Source organism: Sminthopsis crassicaudata, chromosome 2, assembly GCF_048593235.1.
Source record: "Sminthopsis crassicaudata isolate SCR6 chromosome 2, ASM4859323v1, whole genome shotgun sequence".
NCBI classification, from domain to species: Eukaryota; Metazoa; Chordata; class Mammalia; order Dasyuromorphia; family Dasyuridae; genus Sminthopsis; species Sminthopsis crassicaudata.
Genome location: NC_133618.1, coordinates 680,649,072 through 680,672,086, shown reverse-complemented (window position 1 = coordinate 680,672,086; position 23,015 = coordinate 680,649,072). Strand labels below are relative to the sequence as shown.

General features: G+C 34.0%; 1 protein-coding gene across 1 annotated transcript in view; it reads left to right on the top strand.

Moving 5' to 3' along the window:
- Positions 1 to 23,015, top strand: part of TCERG1L (transcription elongation regulator 1 like) — a 321,919-nt gene that overhangs the window by 33,425 nt on the left and 265,479 nt on the right. The window contains exon 4 of the mRNA XM_074284888.1: positions 14,174 to 14,353. Coding sequence (XP_074140989.1) covers positions 14,174 to 14,353 — 180 coding nt within the window. The remainder of the gene's footprint in view (positions 1 to 14,173; positions 14,354 to 23,015) is intronic.

Genomic DNA, 23,015 nt, shown 5'->3' with positions numbered 1-23,015 from the left:
CTTTGGATTACTTTCCTCATCTATAAAATGAAGGGAGAACCTAGATTTTTTTCATCTATTTAAGATTTTAGAATCATTCACACACATATATATATATATACATATATGTATATATGTATTCTTATGTATATGTATGTATATATGTATTTAGAATCACAAACACATATATACATATGTATATATGTATTTAGTATTTATATGTATATATATATTTAGAATCACATGCAGATATATACATATGTATATATGTATTTAGTATTTATATGTATATATATATTTAGAATCACATGCAGATATATACATATGTGTATATGTATTTGGTATTTCTATGTATGTATATATATATATATATATATTTAGAATCACACACAGATATATATCATATTGTGAATATGTATTTAGTATTTACATGTATGTATATGTATATTTAGAATCACACACATATATACATATGTATATATGTATGCATATACATACATATTCTCATTGAAAACTCAGTATATTTTAAAAACCAACATCTTAGATCAGACCATTTTCTAAATCACCATTCTGTCAAATCCTTTTGGATAGACCTTTAATGCAGAAGTTTAGTTTTCTTTTATTAAAAATGTGGATAATTTCAAGTCTAAAAATCAAGAGTATAACCTATGTACATATATGCCTATATTGAATCACCACGGTGTCTGTCTGTCTCTCTCTCTCTCTCTCTCTCTCTCTCTCTCTCTCTCTCTCTCTTTCTCTCTCTCTCTCTCTCTCTCTGAATCTACATCTATATCTGTGTGTGCACGTGTATGTAAATTTTTAAAATGTCAGTAATCTCTAAAAATAGTGTAGTGAATTATATAGTCTATTACTTACTAATATACAGGGAACTGATCTCCCTAAACTCACTGCCATATTCAGGGAGAGAGAAGCAGAAAATCAGGCCTGTGCAGAAAAGTCCTGAGCTGCTGATCATCCCTCTCCAGTGGGACTGTCTCTGTCTCCAATTCCTTTCCTTGTAAAAGTTTCAAGGGCTCTTGGCAGGGAAGAGGTTCCTTTAACTCAATAACGCCATGCTATGTGAAACTCTGGTGTACAAACTCCAGGGCTCTAGTGATCAAACAGGCGTCTTTTCAGCGAGAGTCGCCAGTTGGTGTGTGTTGCCTGAAGGATGCCACATGAGCTGAAAGCATTTGCTAAACAGACATAATAAACTAATGATTGTTTATATTTTTGAATACATAGCTCAGCACAGAGAGAGCAACAGCTGGTGTTTGTCAAATTAGGTTTTCTTCCTAATAGAAAGCTTCTCACCAGTCATTCTCTTGTTTATTTAACATACGATGCCATCTTTGAACTCTACGATTTTCCCCCATTAAAAATGTATTCTTAAAGTTATATACAGCAGACTAAAACTTTGATCCTGCCCTTTAGGTTAAGGGCAAAAACTCAATGTTAAATAAGAGCCATTTCTTTGAAAAAAAAAAAAAGAAGCAAGAATGATTTAAGTCCCACTTTAATTTTTAATGGAAACAGGGCCTCTGTTTATAACAGGGGCCTCTGAGCTTCCCATCAAGGAGAATGACATTTTTGAGCATGGTGAGATTAAAAAGAACAAGGCACAGAGGCTCGGGAGCCCTGCGGATTACTGTGAACTCTGCCAATGCTAAGGCCATTACCTCTTTAAATGGATGATTTCAGATCTACAGACTTCACTGTCTCATTCTGGAAAGTAAAGAGACATGAATTAGATACTCTTAAAATGGATTCTCTGTTGAGAATGAGAGATCCACAAGTTATGTTTATTGAAAATAATTGAGGAGAGACTAATGTTGTGTGAGTCATAATCTGAAAAGAATTAAATTTCTCTGGGCTCAATCTCACTCTGGACAAGAGTATTCCTTTCTTTTTTCTTTCTTTTCCATTCTCCTCCTTTCGCTTTTCTCCTTGGAATAAAGATGGAGATCAGTTGACCAACAAAGCCAAAAGTTTTCCAAATCTAGCAGCAATCACTTCTCAAAGAGTCTCTTCTTGAAACACTTTTTTTTTTGAAAGAGAAGTTGGAACCTCTACCTTTCATTCCACATTTCACACTCACTTTCCGTCAAAAACCAACAAATTACTTTTAGAATAAATGCTTTAAGAAATTGAGAACTTTATTCATTTTTAAATATGGTCCACAATGATTGACATCTGTCAATCTGATAATACTTTCAGACACTCCACATGAGTCACAAGAGAGCCACAACTGAAAGGATCCTTTTTGGTTGGAATGAAGGTGACAATGTAAATGACAAATTATTTTTGTTACTGTTACCATTTATCATCAGAACAACCACCACCATCTTCATCACCATCATTATCAAAATCATCATCTTCATCCTCATGCACGTCATCATAGTCATTGGTTGAAATTGATAACAAAAAATACATTTCTCCATAGATTTACAATGATCAGAGTTCCATTATTAGATCAGTTCTAAGTCTTCAACAGGTCTCAGTTTGACTGAGTTGATCAGGACTTAAAGGATGAGCAAATGGGGCTTGGAGGCCAATTAGAATTAGATTGGTTTTGGTTTAAGGTCTCGTCCTTAAGAAAAAATCTAGCCAGTAAATTTCAACATATCTTCGTAAGGTTCAGAGGAGCAAAAAGGGGGAAAATGCTTTTAGGAGCATCTGTAGGTAAGGATATGATACTTGGGTCCCGATCAATTCAGATTGACTGCAAATAGCAGTCCTTTCTGCTTTGGCCAGAAACCTGAGAGTTTTCCCTTCCTGGATTCATTTATTTATTTTGACTTTTGGGGACTAGATGAAAGGGGAGATTCTTTGACTCAATTGCTACCTAGTTGGTTTTAATCACTGAATGGGTGTTTCCTCAGTCAAACTGAGACCTGTTGAAGACCTTAGCTTAAAAAAGCCCAGGTTTCCCATTGCATCCAGGGCCATCTCCAGTCATCTTGATCAATATCTGGCCACTGGACCCAAGTAACTCTGGAGGGGAAAGTGAGGTAGGTGACCCTGCACAGCAACCCTCACTTCAATCCATGCATGTTTTGATGTCCCCTTCCTGAGGTTGTGGTCCTCTTCTAGAACAAGGACAAAAAGCAACTATGAATACTCTTGTTTATTTTTTCATTCAATTTTTTTCATTGAGAGACCCAGTGTGAACTGCAATAATTTGACATCACTCACTACATAGACCTATTTATTTAGATCTGAGACTTAGAATTTCCTGAGTAAACTTTTCCTAGTTACCTAAATCCAAAGTATACACAGGGAACTCTAGCAGTGTTTTGTTACCTGTTTGGATAATCACAATGAACACCGAGAAAAAGGATCTTTGTTTAGTTGATTCAACTTCAATTTCCTCAATGTTTTTCCTTGATAAATATTCTCTTTTATGATGCATAAATAAATATATTTTAAAGTAAGTTTTTTATTGATATCATTTTTGACATCATTATAATTTTCCCTAGCATCCTTCTCATTCTTCTACAAATCCATCCCTTTTAATGAATATTTTCTTAAAAATAAAAGGGAAAAAGGTCGATCGAAACATTGATAGTCTAAAAAAGATATTGACTTCCTAGTTCTGCAAAGGTATTGCATATGGAGTCTTATCAGATTTTGTTCTTTAAGTCATGCTTGTTATTTAAAATCTTGAGAGTTCTCTTTGATTTTTTTTTGTGTTTATTCTTCCCATTTACTTTATTATAGTAATTATGTATTAATTTCTTGGCTCTTCTTATTAAGTCTGCACCAATTTCTATATGTCTTCCCATTCATCTTTCTATTCATCATTCACATTCCATCTTATCAGTAAATATAATTTTGTTAATGATTATCTGACTTATGGGCATCTCATTTGTTCCCTTATTGCACATAAATAACCAGGGGATTGATTGACCTGAGTTAGGCCCATGTTTAACAAGGTTTTCCATACTATGCTTCCGGATAGGTTTGTAAAATATGGTACTATTCATTAATAGTATACGGATAATAATTTGCAGAAGACATCTTTATTAGCATGCCCAAGAAATCAGAGCTGTTTAAATTTTTTATATGTGATTTTGATGAAAGATTAAATAATGAGAGCTTGGTAGATTTGCAGATAAAGCAAATAAATGTAGATAATACTTTGGATGACAGTCTGGATATAAATAGATTATAATAGTCTAGACCAGGGGAACTCTGGTCCATCAGCCTAGGAGTTAAAATCATTGTTGTATTGTTTTCTTTTTAAAATATAATAAATCTTTACTTTTAAAATATACAAACATTTCTCTTGCTTTGATTGAGGACTAAATTTAGTTTGCCCAGGATTGGGCTAAGTAGGATAATGTTTAATAAGGCTAAATACAATGTTTTATATTTGTTTTCTAAAAAAAAAATAACCTCAGAAAGAGGAGAAAAATATGCTGACAATCTACTGTAAAATGTTTTTCATAGAATATAATAAGCTTAATTTGAGTCAGTTCTATGACGTCGCAATTCAGACCACTGCCAATCTTATGCTAAATTACCCTAAAAGAAATGTATTCCAAACAAGAGAAGTCATCATTTTGTTATATATTTGACCTTGGTCTGGTTGCTTTTTCAATGTTGTATTCAAACTCTGAAACTAATTTTTAAGGAATAGAGAAACAAGGTGTTGAGCTCAGAAGAAGGTAACCAGGATGATTTAAAAAATGGGATCTGGAAATATCAGGAAAAAATCATGGTATTAAAGAGAAAGCATTGTCCTTGGAGTCAGAGGGTTTGGATTTCTATTCCTCCTCTATCATTTACTAAAGTGGTCTCTAACTATAAAGATGATCAGTTTCCTTGGAACTATTAAATTGCATGGATTTTTGCTAACAATAATACTGAAATAATTAGCATTCACATACAGATTCATCTATCATTTATTGCCCTGGTTGGCTTCAACTCTGAGGATAAAATACCCTTCCCTAGTTAGGCTCATCACTTCCAAGCCCCTAGCATGCTACTGTCTCAAGCCCTGACTGACTCTGTCTCCTGTTTTTCCTTCTGTATGGAATGCTGGAGGATGGAGTATCAAACTCCTCTTAAGAACTTCCTTTGGCAAAAATTGGACTCTCAGAACATTCCACTTGGCACCTGCCTTGTTTCAGTTCCATAATACAAAATATCCCCACCTTGGGTCCTAGTGGTGTCCCATCCCACTCTTCTTCCCCATTCTCTTCCTCTTTTATATATTGTCTCTGCCTTTATATTGTAAAGTCCTTGAGGACAGAGACTGTCTTTCTTTTTATTAATAAAAAATAAGATGATTTCTTTGATTAATGGCAATCTCACCACTTAACACAGTGCCTGACACCATAAGTTCTTAACAAATTTTTATTGGATGGGGGGGAGTGGTCTGTTAGCGCACTATTTATGTGACCTTGATCATAACATTTTTTCTCCAGAGTCTTTCTCTTCATCTACAAAATAAGGGAGCTGGGAACTTCTAAATTATTTTCCATCTATAGATCACTAATCCTACCATCTATAGATCTATAATAACTACCTACCATTTGAGGACAGAATCATATAGTTATAGTCTTAATGTACTTCTATCACCTGCACGTAAAAATAAAAGCAATGGGTGGAAGTGACAAAGTCAAGTTTTCAGCTTTATATGTGGATGCTATGATTGGTTAGTAATAGCTCTATTACAAAGAATTTTGTGTGTATTTTGCCTATGCTTATAAATGTGGATGATGTTTCCTAAGAAAAATAAGATCTTTAAAAAAGTGCTATTTATTTTTTGCCTTTGTATGCCTAATACTGAACATAGTCCAGGACATATGTATGGGACAGGTTATTAAGTATTATATTCATATTTATTGCTTGCCTTAATTAATTAATGAAAGCTAATCCAAAGTGGGATGAATAAATGAGGAGATCAGGTTACATTAAAGTGCCTTGGAAAGGCTGAAAAATTTTAAAGTATTGAAAGGAAAACCTGTAGTGATATTTGATCAAATAATTCACCTAAGCAATTCACCTAATGCAATGACTACCTACTTTTTCTAGGATCAAATATAATCTCTTCTGTTCTCATTTTATCTGCCACAATTTATCCCCAATATATCTTTCTATACATATATTATTCCTCTTCTCATATCCTGTGATACTGGAAAATTGACCAGATTACTGCTTCTCATATTTGACACTCAATCTCCCATTTATATTTCTTTGTACTTGCTGTTTCCCAAGCCAGGAATCATCTTCCTCCTTATGTTCATCTATTTATTATAATCCTTGGTTATTTTCAAGACTCCACTCCAGTGGGATCTCTTCTATGAAGGTTAATTGTTTTATATGTTTACATTTGAGAAAACGATATTTAAAAATAATTTAATGCAATTTTTAAACCTACTTATTTATTTTAAATATTCACTTAAAATATTTTGATGTCTAAATTCTCTCACTGCCTCATGCTCCTCTCCTACCCATTAGGAAGACAAGCAATATAATAGTGATTATACATGTGATGTAAAACACATTTCTGTTTGAGTCATGTTGACAAAATAAAAATAAAAACAAATGCAAAAAGTGAAAAATGATCTGCTTAAATATGCACTCATTATGAATCATATATTAATGATGGATATAAATATAACATGGATTTTTTTCATCATAGATTCTTCAGAATTGTCTTGTATCATGATCTTGATCATAGTAACGAAGGTTTTCAATTTGATCATTGTAAAATATTGCTGTTTCTTTGTATAATATTTTCCTGATTCCACTCACTTCATTTTGTATCATTTAATATTAGTCTTCACAGTTGTATTGAAAAGAGTAGATGACTTTTTTTGGTCATCTCCATTCTTTTAATTTTTAAAATTTTTTTCCCATTTATTTTAACTAATTTTGAATTCTGATTCTCTCCCTCCTTCTAATTCTTCCCTCTCTTCTCCCTGAAATGGAAAGTAATCAGATATAGGTTATATACATCAAATATATGTTATATATATATATGAAAAATTATCCAAAACATCTTCATATTAGTCATTTTGTACAAGAATATTTAAAGAAAATTATAAAAATGAAAGAAAGAAAGGGAAAATAGCATGCTTCAGTTTACATTCAAACAAAATCAATTCTGTCTCTGGAAGCAGATAGGATGCTTCATTCATCATTTGTCTTTTGGGATTGTCTTGGATCATTGTATTAGTGAGAATAGCTAAGCCTTTCACAGTTCTTCATCAAACAATATTGCTGTAACTGTGTACAACATTCACCTGGCTATGTTCACTTCACTATGCATCAGTTTATGTAAGTCTTTCCAAGCTTTTATGAGATGATCCTGTTTGTTATTTCTTAAAGAAAAATATAATTTTTTCAATCATATATAATAATTTGTTCAGCCATTTCCCAATTGATGAACATCTCCCCAATTTCCAATTCTTTGCTACCAGTAAAAGAGTTGCTTTCAATATACATTTTATACATCATTTTGTGGTGCAAACCTAGTTGTGATATTGCTTGGTCAAAGGCTACAGATGGTTTTATAACCCTTTGGACACAATTTCAAGTTGTTCCCCAGAATGGTTGAATCTGTACACAACTTCACTAACAATGCGTAATTATTTATTTTAATTTTACCCATGTCCACTCCTATATTTATTACTTTCCTTTTTTGTGTATATTAGCCAATTTGATAATTGTATGTTGGTAGTTCAGAGTTGTTTTAATATGCATTTTTCTAATATGTTTTAGAGCACTTTTATATGGTTATAGCTAGCTTTGATTTCTTTGTCTGAAAACTGCCTGTTCATATCCTTTGACTAGTTACAATTGGGAAATGATTCATAAATTTTATAGATTTTATTCAGTTATATATATATATATATATATATATATATATATATATATATTGTATATGTATGAAAAATGAACCTTTTATCAGATGTGAACTTGTTGCAAATACATTTCCAAATCAGAAATTCTGTTTTTCTCATAATTTTGGTTGCATTGGTTTTGTTTGTTTTATTAAGCTCTCCTTTAATGTTCCAGATTTAATGTTTAATTGGGGATTTTTAATTTGTTGTTTTTCTAGGTTTTCCTTTTTTTTCAGTTGCATGCCTAATTCATTGATCTGCCTTTCTCTATTTTATGATGTAAGCAATTAGAGATATAAATCTTCCCTTAAGGACCATCTTGAGTGCATCCCATGAATTTTGATCAGTTGTATCTCTCATTGTAGACATTTTTAGAAATGGAATGATCAATTGTTTCTATAATTTGTTTCTTGAATCACTTATTTTTTAGGATTATATTATTTAATTTCCAATTGATTTTTAATCTTTCCATTGTCCATTGCTGAATATATTTTAATGCATTATGATCTGAAAATGATGCATTTATTATCTCTGCATTTGGTTGTGAGGTTTTTAATGTAATACTATATTGCCTTTTTTTTTTTTTTTGAGGAAATGTGTCCTGCTAAGAAAAAAGGCATCTTTCTTTCCATTCCCATTCAATTTTCTTCAGAAATCTATTATATCTAAGATTTCCAGAATTTTCTTCACCTCCTTAACATGTTTATAGTTTTTTTTTTTGTTTGTTTGTTTAGATTTAGTTCCAAAAAGGAGGAAAGTTGAGTCCCCTATTAGTATAATTTCATTTTTTTCCTTCTGTAACTCATTCAACTTCTCTAAAAATTTAGATGCTATACTATTTAGTGTATATGTTTAATATTACTATGATTTCATTGTCTAAGGTACTTTTCAGAAGGATTTGTTTCCTTCCTTATCTCTTTTAATTAGATCTATTTTTGTTTTTGCTTTTTACTGAAATCATGATTGCTATCCCTGATTTCTTTCTTTCAACTGAAGCATAATAAATTCTGCTCACTTTTACCCAATATATATCTCTATGCTTCAAATTTGTTTCTTGTTAATAATATACTGTAAGATTCTGGTTTTTAATTCATCCTGCTATCTGCTTCAGTTTTATGGGACAATTCATCCCATTCACACTTACAGTTATGATAATTAATTGTATTTTTCTCCATGCTATTTTCATCTTATTTGTCTCCATCTCTCTTTCATCCCCCACCATGTTGTTCCTCAAGAGTGTTTTACTTTCATCACTTTCTCTTTTATCAACCCCCTCCATTGCTATTATTTCTTTTTGCTTCCTTAGAACATAGGGTAGAATTTTTTTAATCCAATTGAGTTGATGCTATCCCCTCCTTGAGTCAATATTGATGATAATAAGTTTTAAGATTGCCTGTAAATTGACCTCCAACTTTCTCATCTTCCCTTGCATTATAATGGCTCTTTCATACTTCTTTTATTTGGGAAAATTTGCTTCATTATATTTTCCCCCTTCTTCCAGTACAATTTTATTTATTACTTTATTATTTCATTTTTGGAGGTAGTATCCTCCATCAAAGTCACCTTTTACCATAGTCTTTGTCTATACATAGTCCTTCTAATTAACTTTATAGTAATAAAATTCTTAAGTTACAAATACTATCGTGCATGTAGAAATATAAAGTTTAAACTTGTTGACTTTGTTTTCTTTTTCTTTTTTTTTACCTTTTTATGTTTCCCTTGAATATTGTATTTGAAGATATATATATATGTATATGTATATGTATATATATATATATATATATATATATATATATATATATATATATATATATATATATATATATCTTTTAAATTCAGCTCTGTTCTTTTAATTAGAAAGGCTTAAATCTTCTGTTACATTAAATATCTTTTTTTTTCTCTTAGAGATGATATTCAATTTTGCTGGTTAGGTGATTCTTGATTTTCATAATAAATCCCTTTGTTCTCCATTATAGCATATCTTAATTGCTCTAGTTCTATATGGAAGCTGCCAAATACTTTGTAATCCAGATTATAAATCTATGATATTTGACTTGTTGGGTTTTGTTTCTGTTTGTTTGCTTCCTTCCTTCCTTCCTTCCTTCCTTCCTTCCTTCCTTCCTTCCTTCCTTCCTTCCTTCTTTCTTTTCCTTTCCTTTCCTTTCCTTTTCTTTTCTTTTCTTTTCTTTCCTTTCGTCTTTTCTTTTCTTTTCTTTCCTTTCCTTTCCTTTTGTCTTTTCTTTCCTTTCCTTTCCTTTTCTTTTCTTTTCTTTTCTTTCTTTCTTTCTTTCTTTCTTTCTTTCTTTCTTTCTTTCTTTCTTTCTTTCTTTCTTTCTTTCTTTCTTTCTTTCTTTCTTTCTCTCTCTCTCTCTCTCTCTCTCTCTCTCTCTCTCTCTCTCTCTCTCTCTCTCTCTCTCTCTCTCTCTCTCTCTCTCTCTCTCTCTCTCTCTCTTTCTCTTTCTTTCTCTTTCTTTCTTATAGTCCAGTATTTTTTCCCTAGGCCACTTGTTTTTCCAGTGAGAAATTTCTCTACTTTCTTTCCTTCTTTCCTCCTCCTCCTCCTCCTAGTCGTCATGGTCATCTTCTTCTCCTCCTCCTCCTCCTTCTCCTCCTCCTCCTCCTCCACAGGAGGGCTTCACTACTGCTTAGCAATTGGATTAAGGTCTTGCTGGTTTCTTGTGTTTTGGGGTCATTGGAGGTGATTGTTGGCTGTCCTATACAGTCTCATTTGACTAGGAGGCTGCTGATTTGAAGGAGGCCATGCCAAAGTGGTTAAAGTCAATACAAGAAAAGGTAAAAACCATTACAAGGACACAACATCCAGCAAATAATGCTGTGTGTAATTGGGAACTTAATCAGACCCACAGCCTGGTTTGTCTGAATATCTAACCTAACCACCTGCACTGGCCTTGCACTCAGGTTCTGGAATCAGACCCACTATCCAAGCAGTAAATCAAAACCTTAGCCAAATCACATTAATATATACATGGAACTCTATAATTGCTCTTCCTCCTTTGGTCTGATTTCTATAATTACCATGGGCTTTTTTTTGTGGGGATCCACTAAATACTCTGATCCCTGTTCCATAGTGCATGGTGGGAATTGGAGCTCCACTGCCTTGTCTGACCGTTGCCCTATACAGCCCTTATATAAGTAACCTAGATGGTTCTTAAAGGACTTTTATAATCATCTTGGAGCATCATCTTTCTTTGATATCATTTTGTCCCTTTGGGGGATGCATGCCCTTTGTTTGTGGGGTAGGAGTGGTTCAGAATTCCCTTGGTCGGGGAACTCTGGTAACTGACAATCTCACTCCCTTCCCACCGTAGGAAGACAGAATTTTCTTGCCAAGCTTTTAGGCTGCTTTCCTGTTCCTAGGTAAATTCTGAGGTTGTTTTATCTGTTTGGAAGGAAACTTGGCAGATTTTCAGAGGGTTCCTTCTTTACTTCACCATTTTGGCACAGGAAGTCTGACATTTTCTTAATGGCATTAAGCCTCCACACATCACATACCTCCATACAGAAATCCAGGATAATTCCAAAGATATAAGCCTAACAAGCCACACAGGGAAAGTTAATTGCATGAAGAATCCCTACTCTAAAATTCCACATTAACCCAAACATAAATGAAAAATTTATTGAGTGAATGAAAATGAATATATATCTTCATTCTAGAAATTTTGGTTTCTTGTTTCATCATTATAATTTTACTTCACATAATCATTCACTTATTATGATTTGTTCTTTGACTCATTATTTAAGATTTCATTTCAAAATTTCTATTTAAGGTTTTTTTTAGGGGATTCCTAAATAAATAATTATTTTTATTGCATTATAATTTCTAAAGGGTATATTATTTGACTTTTCCTCCCTGTCCTTTTATATTTGTCTACAAGTCTCTGTGTCCTAAAGTGAAGTTTTCTTTTTTTTTTTCTTGTAAAAGTTTCTTGTTATGCTATGAAATAAGTATATTATTTTGTTACTTCTTTGAGGAGATTGCCTTGAAAAACTTACATGAATTAATTCAAAGTAAAATGACCAGAACCAGGAGAACATTGTACACAATAGCAGCAATATTTTGAGGGCAGTCCACTCTGAATGGCATCTACTCTGATTAATATTCAAGACAATCCCAAAAGATCCACGATCGAAAATACTAGTTACATTTAGAAAGAACGATAAACTGGATGCAGACTGAAGCATACTGTTTAACTTTCTTATTTTTTTTTTACTTCTTTTTTCGGTATGTATTTTCTTTTGCAAGAGAGCTAATATGTTTTGTGTGACTTCATTTGTATAATCCATATCATCTTGCTTGCCTTCTCAGTGAGTGATGGAGGCTTGGGAGAGAGGGAAATAATTTGGAATTCTAATTGTAAAAAAGCTAATGCTAAAATATTTACTAGTAATAGGGAAATACTCATGGGCATAAATTACATATATATGTATGAAACTTATGGCTATAGTATACATATCTACATATGTTTAATAAAAAGAATGCAATGCCCTTAAGAAAAAGGACTGTGGGTTTTCTTTTTTGCTGGTTTGTTTTTCCTTATATTTGTATTCCTGTGCTTAACAAGGGATCTAGAATGTAACAAAATAAATCATTTTCCATACAACTTCCTCTTGATTATCTGCCCTTCTTCTTGATACAGACAGTGGAATTCTCCCCCCAGACTTTGATTCCCATTATTGCCCTCAGCTTTCTGGGCTTTGCTCAATCAAGTTTTATCTTCTCTGAATGTTTTTCCTGTTCTCCTCAGCTATTCTGATCTCTCCATCCTTGGGCTTCTTTTAATGTTTTTGACATTTATTTTATGAAGCCTTGGTTAAAAGCAAGAGTACAGGTCTCAACATCGTTAAAATCCTAACTTCGACACTTACTTGATATGAAAACCTGGGAAATTCCTTTAAGTGCATTGCAGACTTAAATTAGCTCCATAAATGTTACTTTTCCTCCTCTTCTTTCTTCTCTTCCTCCTCCTCATAATTATCTTCACACATGGAAGGGCCTAGAATATAACAAGTTCTCATAAACTGTCTGAGGTAACAAACTTAAATTCCCTCTCCTGCCTTTTCAGTCACTACTTCATATTGTTTACTTATGACTCTATTGATCCATATCAACTTAAACCTCTGACTGCAGAGATCACATGCTTGTGTCTCCCACATACGTCTTGCACATGAGAGATCAGGTACTTATTATCTGTGTGTTCAATTGAACACACTTCTTGACATGGGTCACTCCATGTTACCCAATGACTTAAAAAAAAAACAAAACACTTATATAGGAATCAAGGATTTTTTTTAACTCAGTTGAAGGATTTTAATGGACTTATTGTTAAAAGTATCCAGGCTTTGTTCACGCTTCCAACATCTGATGGATTGATTCATTGATTGATGGTTATTATGTGACAGAGGAGTGAGAATGTAGCTTCTTGTCACTTTGATGCGAGAAAGGGTATCTGATTTTCTTGATTATCTGCCCTTCTTCTTGATACAGACAGTGGAATTCTCCCCCCAGACTTTGATTCCCATTATTGCCCTCAGCTTTCTGGGCTTTGCTCAATCAAGTTTTATCTTCTCTGAATGTTTTTCCTGTTCTCCTCAGCTATTCTGATCTCTCCATCCTTGGGCTTCTTTTAATGTTTTTGACATTTATTTTATGAAGCCTTGGTTAAAAGCAAGAGTACAGGTCTCAACATCGTTAAAATCCTAACTTCGTCACTTACTTGATATGAAAACCTGGGAAATAACTTCACATGACAATAGGTTTTCTCATATATAAAATGGAGGGAGGAGATGGTTGATAGTTAAGAATGATATGCTATGAAAACCTCATAGAAATGTATTATCATTGTTTTGAATGCTATTAAAAGCATGTTATTTTGTGACTGTTCTTTGTCCCCAATTCATGAGTGTTCCTTTAGATAAGACATTTCATTTTACATTTATTTACATTCAGCTGGAGATGAATGTTTTTGTTGATTGAATAATTAATATTCCTGGATAGAAAGCAGAATACATTGAGTAGAGCACTGGCTTGATTGTCAGAAAAAACAGGGTTTAAATCCCAGTCCTGTCAATTTTATTTGTTTGAACATGGGCAGGTCATTTCATTTGAAAAACCAGAGCTTGGCCCTAGATGGCCTTTAAGTGTTCTCCCAGGGTGAAGCTATTAATTATGTGTACAATACCAGATATGATCCTGGTAGCTTCTTTTGTTTAATGGTTTTCTCCTTGACATTCTTAGAGAAATGTTATTTGTTTATTTGTTTGTTTTTCTATCACCAATGGAAACTAAGCATCTTCTGCTTGTTTGTTTTCTGCAGTGGGATGTCCAAATGGCCTTAAGCAAGTTGGCAGTCATCCGGCCATTGCCATCACATCTACAGCCATGGTCTCTGTAGAACCTGAGGGACTTCGGGGACCTTCAGTTTCCACTGTGCAACCATGCCATTTGCTGACTTTGGCTCCCATCAAAATCCCCCTGTTGACAGCCCCCTTCTCAGGTAAGTGTCAAATCTAGCTTTGGCATTGAAGTGAAATCTTATTTCATATAAATCTTCCCAGCTGATTCCCACCTAAGGATAAGCTCTCCATATGGGAAGGATTTTGTTCCCTAAAGCACTGTTTTGACATTAGGTTTTATAGAAATTTAAGATGGTCTCTTGTAGTTAAGGGTATATGATTGAATAAATGTAATAGTAATATCTGTGGCAGGCACAGTAAGGGGGTTTTCAATCAGTGAAAATGATGGGAAGTGAGGGTAACATCTAAAGCAAAATTCAGGCTCAAAGTAACAAATGCAGAAAAGCGAATTCACAACTTAGTTGAAATAGCCGTCCTTTCCACACTCTACGAATACTTGCCAGTTAAAGTCAGGCTGAAACATATGGTCACTAATCTTCCCCACTGTTTGTAAATCCACTGGCACATACATATGTGATCCATGTGCCAATGGGCAGAAGAGTTCAGCTCAATGTGAGCAAGTTGACCCAAGAGCTTGTTCTGTTCATAAATGATGTGTTAGATGCTGCTGTCAAAGAGAAGAGAATGGCAGATGGAATGGCTCTGGGCATGAATGTGCAAAGGAAAGAGAAAGAGAGGAAGCAGATAGATCATTTTGTGTTTCCAAAACTGGGTTCTTCAAGATTCAGCTTGTAAATAAATCTTCCACTAAGAATGCTTTCAGAAAAGAAAACAGTACAAAACAAACTCTTTGTGTTTATGCCCAAGAACCACATTTTTAATGGAGATAACATCTACATGTTATCTCTTTTTTATATATTTTCGTATTTATATGAAAGTTTAAATTTTCATTCACATTTTCATATTTATATATTCACATCTAGATGTTATTTCCTTTATATATATATATATATATATATATATATATATATATACATATATATATATTTTTTTTTTCCATTTCATCCTCTTTTTAATCTTTGAAAAATAAATCTCAAGAAAAATGCATGACAAAATAGAAGTAGTCATTGAAGAGATAAATCAGGAGGGGAGAAATTGATTCAAAACTAGGGTTATTAAACCTGAAACTTATATCGGGTGGTCCCATTATAACTTTATGAGAAACATCTTAATTCTCCCTTTCTCTCTTTCATTCTCACTCTCTTCTGGAAGATGTAAATTTATATTAGGTTAACAGTTCTAAATTTGATTTTAAAATACTTTGATTGCGGTAGGAGAGGAGTAAATTAAATCATTTGCTATTTTAGTTATTTTCTGTTCCATTTGGTATTTTTCTACGGGCAAGATTAATTGGTCAGTTGATCAACTTGAGAACCTAGCCTTGGGCAGTCAACTATGGCCTGATGAGTATATTTCCCGGGGGGGAAATGAATAGTCTTGAGAAGCAAGAACTAATATAAAATACACAGATAATCCTTTGTGGGAAATATTTATGACCATGTCAGGCTTTTGGTTAAAAGCATCCGTCCATCTACACTTATTAAAGATGACATATGATTTCCCAAGGAAATGAATCTCTGAATGAGCAAAAACTGTGTGTACCCTGGCAATAAGGGTGGGAGAATTTCATTTTCTGTGCCTCTTTTATGATTTATAAAGTCATATAATAATTAGGCAACTTTCCATGTTTGAATTTCATAAGGTTTCCATAATCCAATTTGCCATAATGTGCATTCAGTTAGAAAGATGAGCACCAATGTTATCCATCTTAGCGATAACTGTCAGGACGTACTGTCAACAAGACATAAAGGGCAATATTAAAACAGGATCTCCCGGCTTTACTGTTGCAATCATTTGTGTTAATAAGCTTGATTCACTGAGGAAGGGCTGCTCCACACAGAGGATATCTTTTAGTCTTCTGGGAGAAGAAGAAACAATAAATTAGGAAACTGAGAAAAGCTGTAATCCTTTTGGCCCATCCAATGCCATTATTGCTATCTGCTATGGACCAAAGAACTGGCCAGACTCTGGGCACTTTTCGTGCCTTATATGTCCTCCTTTTGAGAAGTCTAAGCACCACGTTTGAGAATATATATAGCCCTCAACCAATGCTTATATGCATGCGATGCAGAAAAATGCATCTGTATTAACAAAAGTTAATACTTTTGTAGCACATGAAGATTTGAAACTGTTTTACATAAGCAGTTTTCAAATGATATATGAAAAATTAAACGCAGACAGATCTATGCTTCCTTCAGTCCATCAGTGGGAAATACCAACCCAGAAATGATAGAGCTTCTTTCAGTTGGAATCTCATTAAAGACTCAAGTCAGTCATGCAAGGAATTGCTTCACTCAAAATGCATGAGAAGGGGAGAAAGAAAGAGGAAAGGGGGAGAGGTCATTTGTCCAGAAATGAGACGATCCTTCTTGGGCTGAACAGTATCACTTTGGTGTAGGAGTAGGGGCAGTGGTTTCCCAGCTTAGAGACATTGTGCATCAGTAGAGTGATCAGCAGTTTATTTATAACTCAAGAGTCTTAGAGAGTTGTTTGCGACTTTGTGAGTTAAAAAGCCTTGGCAAAAGCCATACAACTAGAATGTCTCAGAGATAGGGCATGGATGCTGGTCTTCTGCACTCCAAAGCCAGCCTCTTCTCCAATTTCCTGCAGCCTTTCTATTCTAACCTTAATGATAGGAATTGTGTTTAGATGATTGATAAAGAACTCCTGAGTGATGAAAATCCCTATTACCTTACAGCTCAGCATCTTCCCAACTTGTTATGTTCTTAGAGATTTGTCCAGGGAACAGAGAGGGTCACATAGTTAATATGAATCATAACCTAGGACTTTAGCCTGGGCTCTTCTGGCTTTCATGCCAGGTGTATGTCATAGGTTACTGAACTAGACCCTCTGGTGGTCAAGAAAGAGAAGTGCTGGATTTGAGACCAGGGAGAAATTTTAAGGCATTCCCCTTTTATCTATCTATCAGGTCTTCAAGAAAGGCAGTAAGATGGTGCAGGGGATGGAGTGCTGGCTATGAAGGAAGGAAGACTCATCTTCCTGAGGCAAATTTGGTCTCAGACATTTGTAGCTGTCTGTGATCATTTAACCTGCTTAATATTAATATTAATTAAATTAATAACCTGCTTATCTCTGTTTTCTCATCTGTAAAATGAGCTAGAAAAAAAGGCAAACTGCTTCAGTATCTTTCCCAAGAAACCCCAAAATGGCGTCACAAAGAATCAGACACAAGTGAAAAACCATTGTACAACAAACTAAGCAAGTCACAGCAGCTTCTAGACATAAGTTCCCAAGCTTTAATGAATCCTCAGGAAAATTTTGCAGCATGTTGAATGCCCTTAAGTTATCAATTGAATTTTCTCTTAATCTTCTAGCTTTAAAATGATTTTGGTTTCCAAATATGACATAATCAAATATCTATTCAATGAGTGAACATTAAATTTGAGAGCATGTCACATCACAGCCAATGCTTAGACCTATTATGGTAAGAAATATATCTCCTGAATAATAAGTGACTCTCATTTAGTACTTTTGTTTTAAATTAAGCTTTTGATATGTTCTTTCCTTCAATCCTCAGTCCAGTGATTGCTGATCTTTATTTTTGTGGGGTAAGGAAATGGAGTCAAGAAGTTGATGTGACATATACCTCCTCATACTGTGAAAAAATAAAAGATTTAGAAGGAAAATCTAATAAAATAGCAGTCATGACACTAACAGTAGTAACAATATTTCTATCCTGCCTTAAGATGTTCAAAGCACCTTAAATGGATTAGCACATTAAGGTTTACAAAATTTCTTGGAGGAACGTTTGATTATAGCCTTCATTTTACAGATGAGGAAAGAGGGGCTTAGAGATGCTAACTCTCTTACCCACACAAACCACTAGTAAACATCCATGGGCCTTCATTATTATAAGTCAGTGCTCTATGAACAGTGGCAACTCCTGGTGTCTCTCCTGCACGTGTTAAAGGCAGGGCTTGTTGACTGCAAGTCTGTCACTCTCTTCTCTCTTTGGGAGCTAGGACCAGTGGGAGACACATGGGTCTCTAAATCCATAAGTGTGATCACTCCCTATCAACTCATGTCTTCAGGTTGGTGAGTAATTAGTTACTAAGGGTTCATCTCCCCAAAACTCATCCATCGCTATATCTTTTTGAAATCACTTTTTAGGTTGTTGCTTGGATTCTGCATAAAAACTTCAAATTTGCATTTTTATTTAAAGCTTTTCCTTTTGGTAGAAGCCCCCAGATCTTCATTTCTATGAATACAGGCTTCCAAAAATCTATGGTCATCTTCATGTTACACTGAGGCTTTAGAGGACATCAATGTGGAGGAACAACAGTAGATATGTTTACTTCTACATATAGTCATACATATGTACTCACATGAATATACACATACCTTAAAGTGTATTCTCCCAAGGTTATCAGCAGCCACACTTCTTTTGAGATAAGAGCCTCTGAAACTGTGGCAATACAAGAAAAGTGATGTGAAAAATGGATGATCGTACTTCCTTTCCCTTTTCATTAGACAACTTTAAATTAATTAGTTCACACATCTCCAACTATTCTTTGGGAAGCTGTCCACATTGTAGGATGGAATGCAAATGTTGAGAAAGTTAGTTCAAACAGTAAACAATTTGCATCAAACTTACCCTCCATTTTTAGGAGAAAGAATTCTATTGGAAGAGAAAATGTCTCTTGGTAGGAAAAATGGAATCTCTATTAAAAAAAACCCCAAAACAAAACACCAAAAGTCACTTTTTTTCAATGAAGATAAAATGGTTTGTAGTCAAAACTTTACCAGTCAATATTTGGATTGCTTACACTTTTCAGAAATCATGTTAGAATCAAAAGGAAAGCAAAATGAATTCAGCTAAAGATGGGACTAACTTATTTAATTCTTTCCTACTTTCAGAAAAGCAGATGAGGTGAAGCTTTAAAAAATGCTGAATTCATTTTTATTTCTTCTCCCAAAATTCCATGAGCATTCGAGTGAAAAAGGTAAAATCGGTGTGAGCCATTCTGGACCTTCATAGTGTGAAATACTATCAAATACAAATATTAAAAAAGGCACCATCTGCCATATAAACCATTTGCCACCTGTTCCTTTGCTTTCAGAATTATTTAATGGTTTAAATTTAACATTTTATCCTGCCACAGAACAGCTGGGAAGTGACTAAGGCTTTCTCCTATCTGTAAAGTAAGAGCCAAGCAGCATGGCATATGAAAACTGCATCTTGATGCCAGGATTCTGCAAGCCAGCCTTCCCTGTGTCTGTCAGCCTGTCTCATTAGCAAAGGCTGCTGATGGTAGAATGAGTTTTATAACGACAATAATCTAGCCATGTGGGGTGGAAGTCTTCTCTTTCTTACTTTCCTCCTCCACTGTAATCAAAATTGTCATAATACATATTAAAATTTCAACCAACTCTCGAGGGAAAAATTATAGCAAAATAATTATCAACAACCAAAATGCCAGAAAATCAGCTGACTTCTGTGCAAAAGATAAATGTGGGATCCTAACAGAGGAATCGAGCCAGTTTCAGGCAATTGTTGATTTTTTTAAAACTTTGTTTGGTATTCAATCCATTCAAAAAACAAATGGCTGCAAATAAAACCATTAAAAAAATTAACCACACAATGAAGCAGTGAATGATAGAACCTCTCTAATCATCTTTGTAAAGACCTCGAGGGGTTGTAATGTGCAAAATTGATGTGCTTTGTCCAGATCACAGTTGGATCACAGAGCCCCTTTCCTTATCCGTTCTCACTCCAGTCCTAATTTCTCAACCAATCCCTTCATTCTGGAGCATCTCTGGTGCTAATTACCAGGATCTTCAAGCCAGAATATTCACAAGGGTAACAGGGCCCTTTGCCTATTCTAGATACAGCTCTTAAGTCAGATGCATTCTATGGTGGAACAATAACTGGCAGTACAGGAACCCTGGACAGTTCCTGCAGATTTAGCTAGCCTCAGTGATCCACTCTGAGTTCTGCTAAGTACTAAATGTCTCCTCTGCACATGAGCAGAGAGGTAGGTTTCCAAAACACACAGAGCCCCGTGTCTTCTAAATGTCACCGAGACCCCATTGCTCGACATTTTGCCATTGAACTTAACGCCGCTGCTGTAGTCAGCCGCATTAGCGCCTGTACACAATATTTTACCTACTTGTGACCTTTTCCCAGGTTTGATAGGATGGAGGAACTTTCTGGTGGGAGCTTCTTCCATTCTCCCTAAATCTACAGAATGGGGCTATATGATGAGTGAGCAGTTCTCCACAGGATAGTTGACACCCTGATTCTATAAATCTACCTCATGTTAGGATGTGTCACAACATGGCTGGCTGAGTAGCAGAACCATTAGGTAGAAGACAATCAAGGGGAAATCCTGAGGCTTGACTAGTGGAAATGGGCTGTCCAATGAGACTCTTAAAGAGCAGGTGCTCCTTCGGAAACAACACAAAGCAAATGGAAGCTATGGATGATCTATGAAACAAACAAGTGGGGCTGGAACGTTAATTCATACAATTTTAAGACTTAAAGAGATATAGAGATAAAGAGATCACCCAGTCTGAGTCTCTAAAGTTTCTAGGTAAGAAATTGAGCCCTAAAGATCATAGAGAAGTAATTTAAGAGTCCTAAATAGCAGATTCAGGACTTCCACCCTGCTCCCCTTCTCTCCAGTGCTTTTCCTACTATTATATGCACTTTCTTTGTTCCATAAAATTCTACCCCAAAAATAATCATATTTTCTCTGAAAATAGACATTATCTCCTGTTTTTCATAAGAAAATTACAAGTCAAAGGACAATCTTTTCTCCAATCTTTATCTCTTCCATGCTCAATTCACAGTAAACACCTAACATTCCCTCCTCTCCATGGCTTCTCTTCTCCAGTGAAATATCTCCTATTCCTTTGAGATTGACCCATGGGACCTAGACATCATGTCCTTCACCATACTTTCTGCTCTCCTCAACATCATTTATACTTTAGACTTCTTTATTCTTCTCTCACAAAGAAGATAAAGCTCAGAGAGTGTATTCTTGTTGGGGTTTGTTGAAGCCAGTGTACTGAGTAGCAATTCCCTCCTTAATCTGCTACATGTTACCTGTTTTCATAAATTTCAAGATTTTGTTGACTTTCTCATCCCATTGTTGACTCACCATATCCCACTGTTGACTCATAATGGCTTTGCAATCCTTATATCTTCTTGTTTGTTTGTTTGTTTTTTGTTTTTTTCCAGACCAACTAATGCTCTGGGAGGAACTGGACATTCCTTCCTTTCTAAAACTCGTAAAATTCATTTTTTAAAAGTTGAATTGAATGCTTTACATTCTTCAAATAAATTGCATCTTATTACATTGACTAATACTTCATTCTTTCAAAATCTTTTTTGCAATCTTGAACCAGTCATACTATGTACTTTTAAAAATTTATTTGTTTCTAGCTTACTTATTTCTTTTCTAATTTTTATATCTACTCTTTTGTGCTCATTTTATGTTTATTTATAATATATATGTTAAATTTCTAATTTTTAAAATACATATTCCATTTATTCATTTATCCCTTTTTCTATTTTATTAATATGTGTTTAAGGGCATATAATGTTCCATTGAGGAATACATAACTGTATTCATAAAATTTGTTATGTTGCTTCAGTATTGTTTTCTTCCATAAAATTTTAAATTATTTCCACAATTTGCTATTTACCCATGAATTACTTAGGATTTCATTGTAAGATATCCATTTGGGCCTATGTCCATTTCTTATACACTCTGAAATGATTTCTATTTTTACTGAATCTGTAAAGAATGCATTTATAATTTCTTCCTTCTTATATGTGTTTGAAATATGTCTTTGTCCTAATATAAGGTCAATTTTTGTGAAAGTCATATGTGGATCTTAGAAATACACATATTATTTTTCAGTTCATTTAGAGTAATATATGTATATAAATAATATCTATCTCTCTGTCTATCTATCTATCTGTCTAAATATCTATCATCTTCTTTATCTATAACAGGTCTAATTTCTCCAGAAATATTTAGAAATGAAAAAGGGTCATTGATATTTCTTAGCCCTAATGTACTATTCTCTATATCTTTGTAAATCAGTTAATTTTTCCTTTAGGAATTTAGATGATAAGGCCTTTAAGTTTAATATTTATACTATTCTGTTTTCCACAATCTGTTTGAACATAATGTAGCTTTCCAATTTATGACTTTTTCCTATTGCTTTTTTTTCTTTTGTTTGATCACATGATTGAAATTATTTTTCATATTTGCCAGATATATAGTGAATTTTATTTCATCCCCTCATTTTATCTATGTGTTTTGGGGTTTTAGGTGTGTTTCTTGTAAGCAGTAGAATGTAAGAGTTTATTTTCTTATATAGTGACAGTCTCTCCTCATCTCCCCCATTTCATGGGCTTGTTTAATTCATTCACATTTAAGCTATTATTTAGCTTTATAATTTCCTCAAATAGCTTCTTTTAGAATTCACAATTTTTCTTTTCTTCTATAAAGCTAGAACCTTATCTCTGTTTCTTTTGCTAAATCTACTTTATCTACCCCAGATCCTCTATTTCCTCAGGCTCTCTTTTTACTTACATTAACCCCTCCACCCTAGATTACCCTTTTCCTTCATTTGGGAACATTTGCTTAGCTAATTAGTTCCTTTGTTTTTCTTTCTTGCTTTACTATATTTATCCAATTTCCCCCT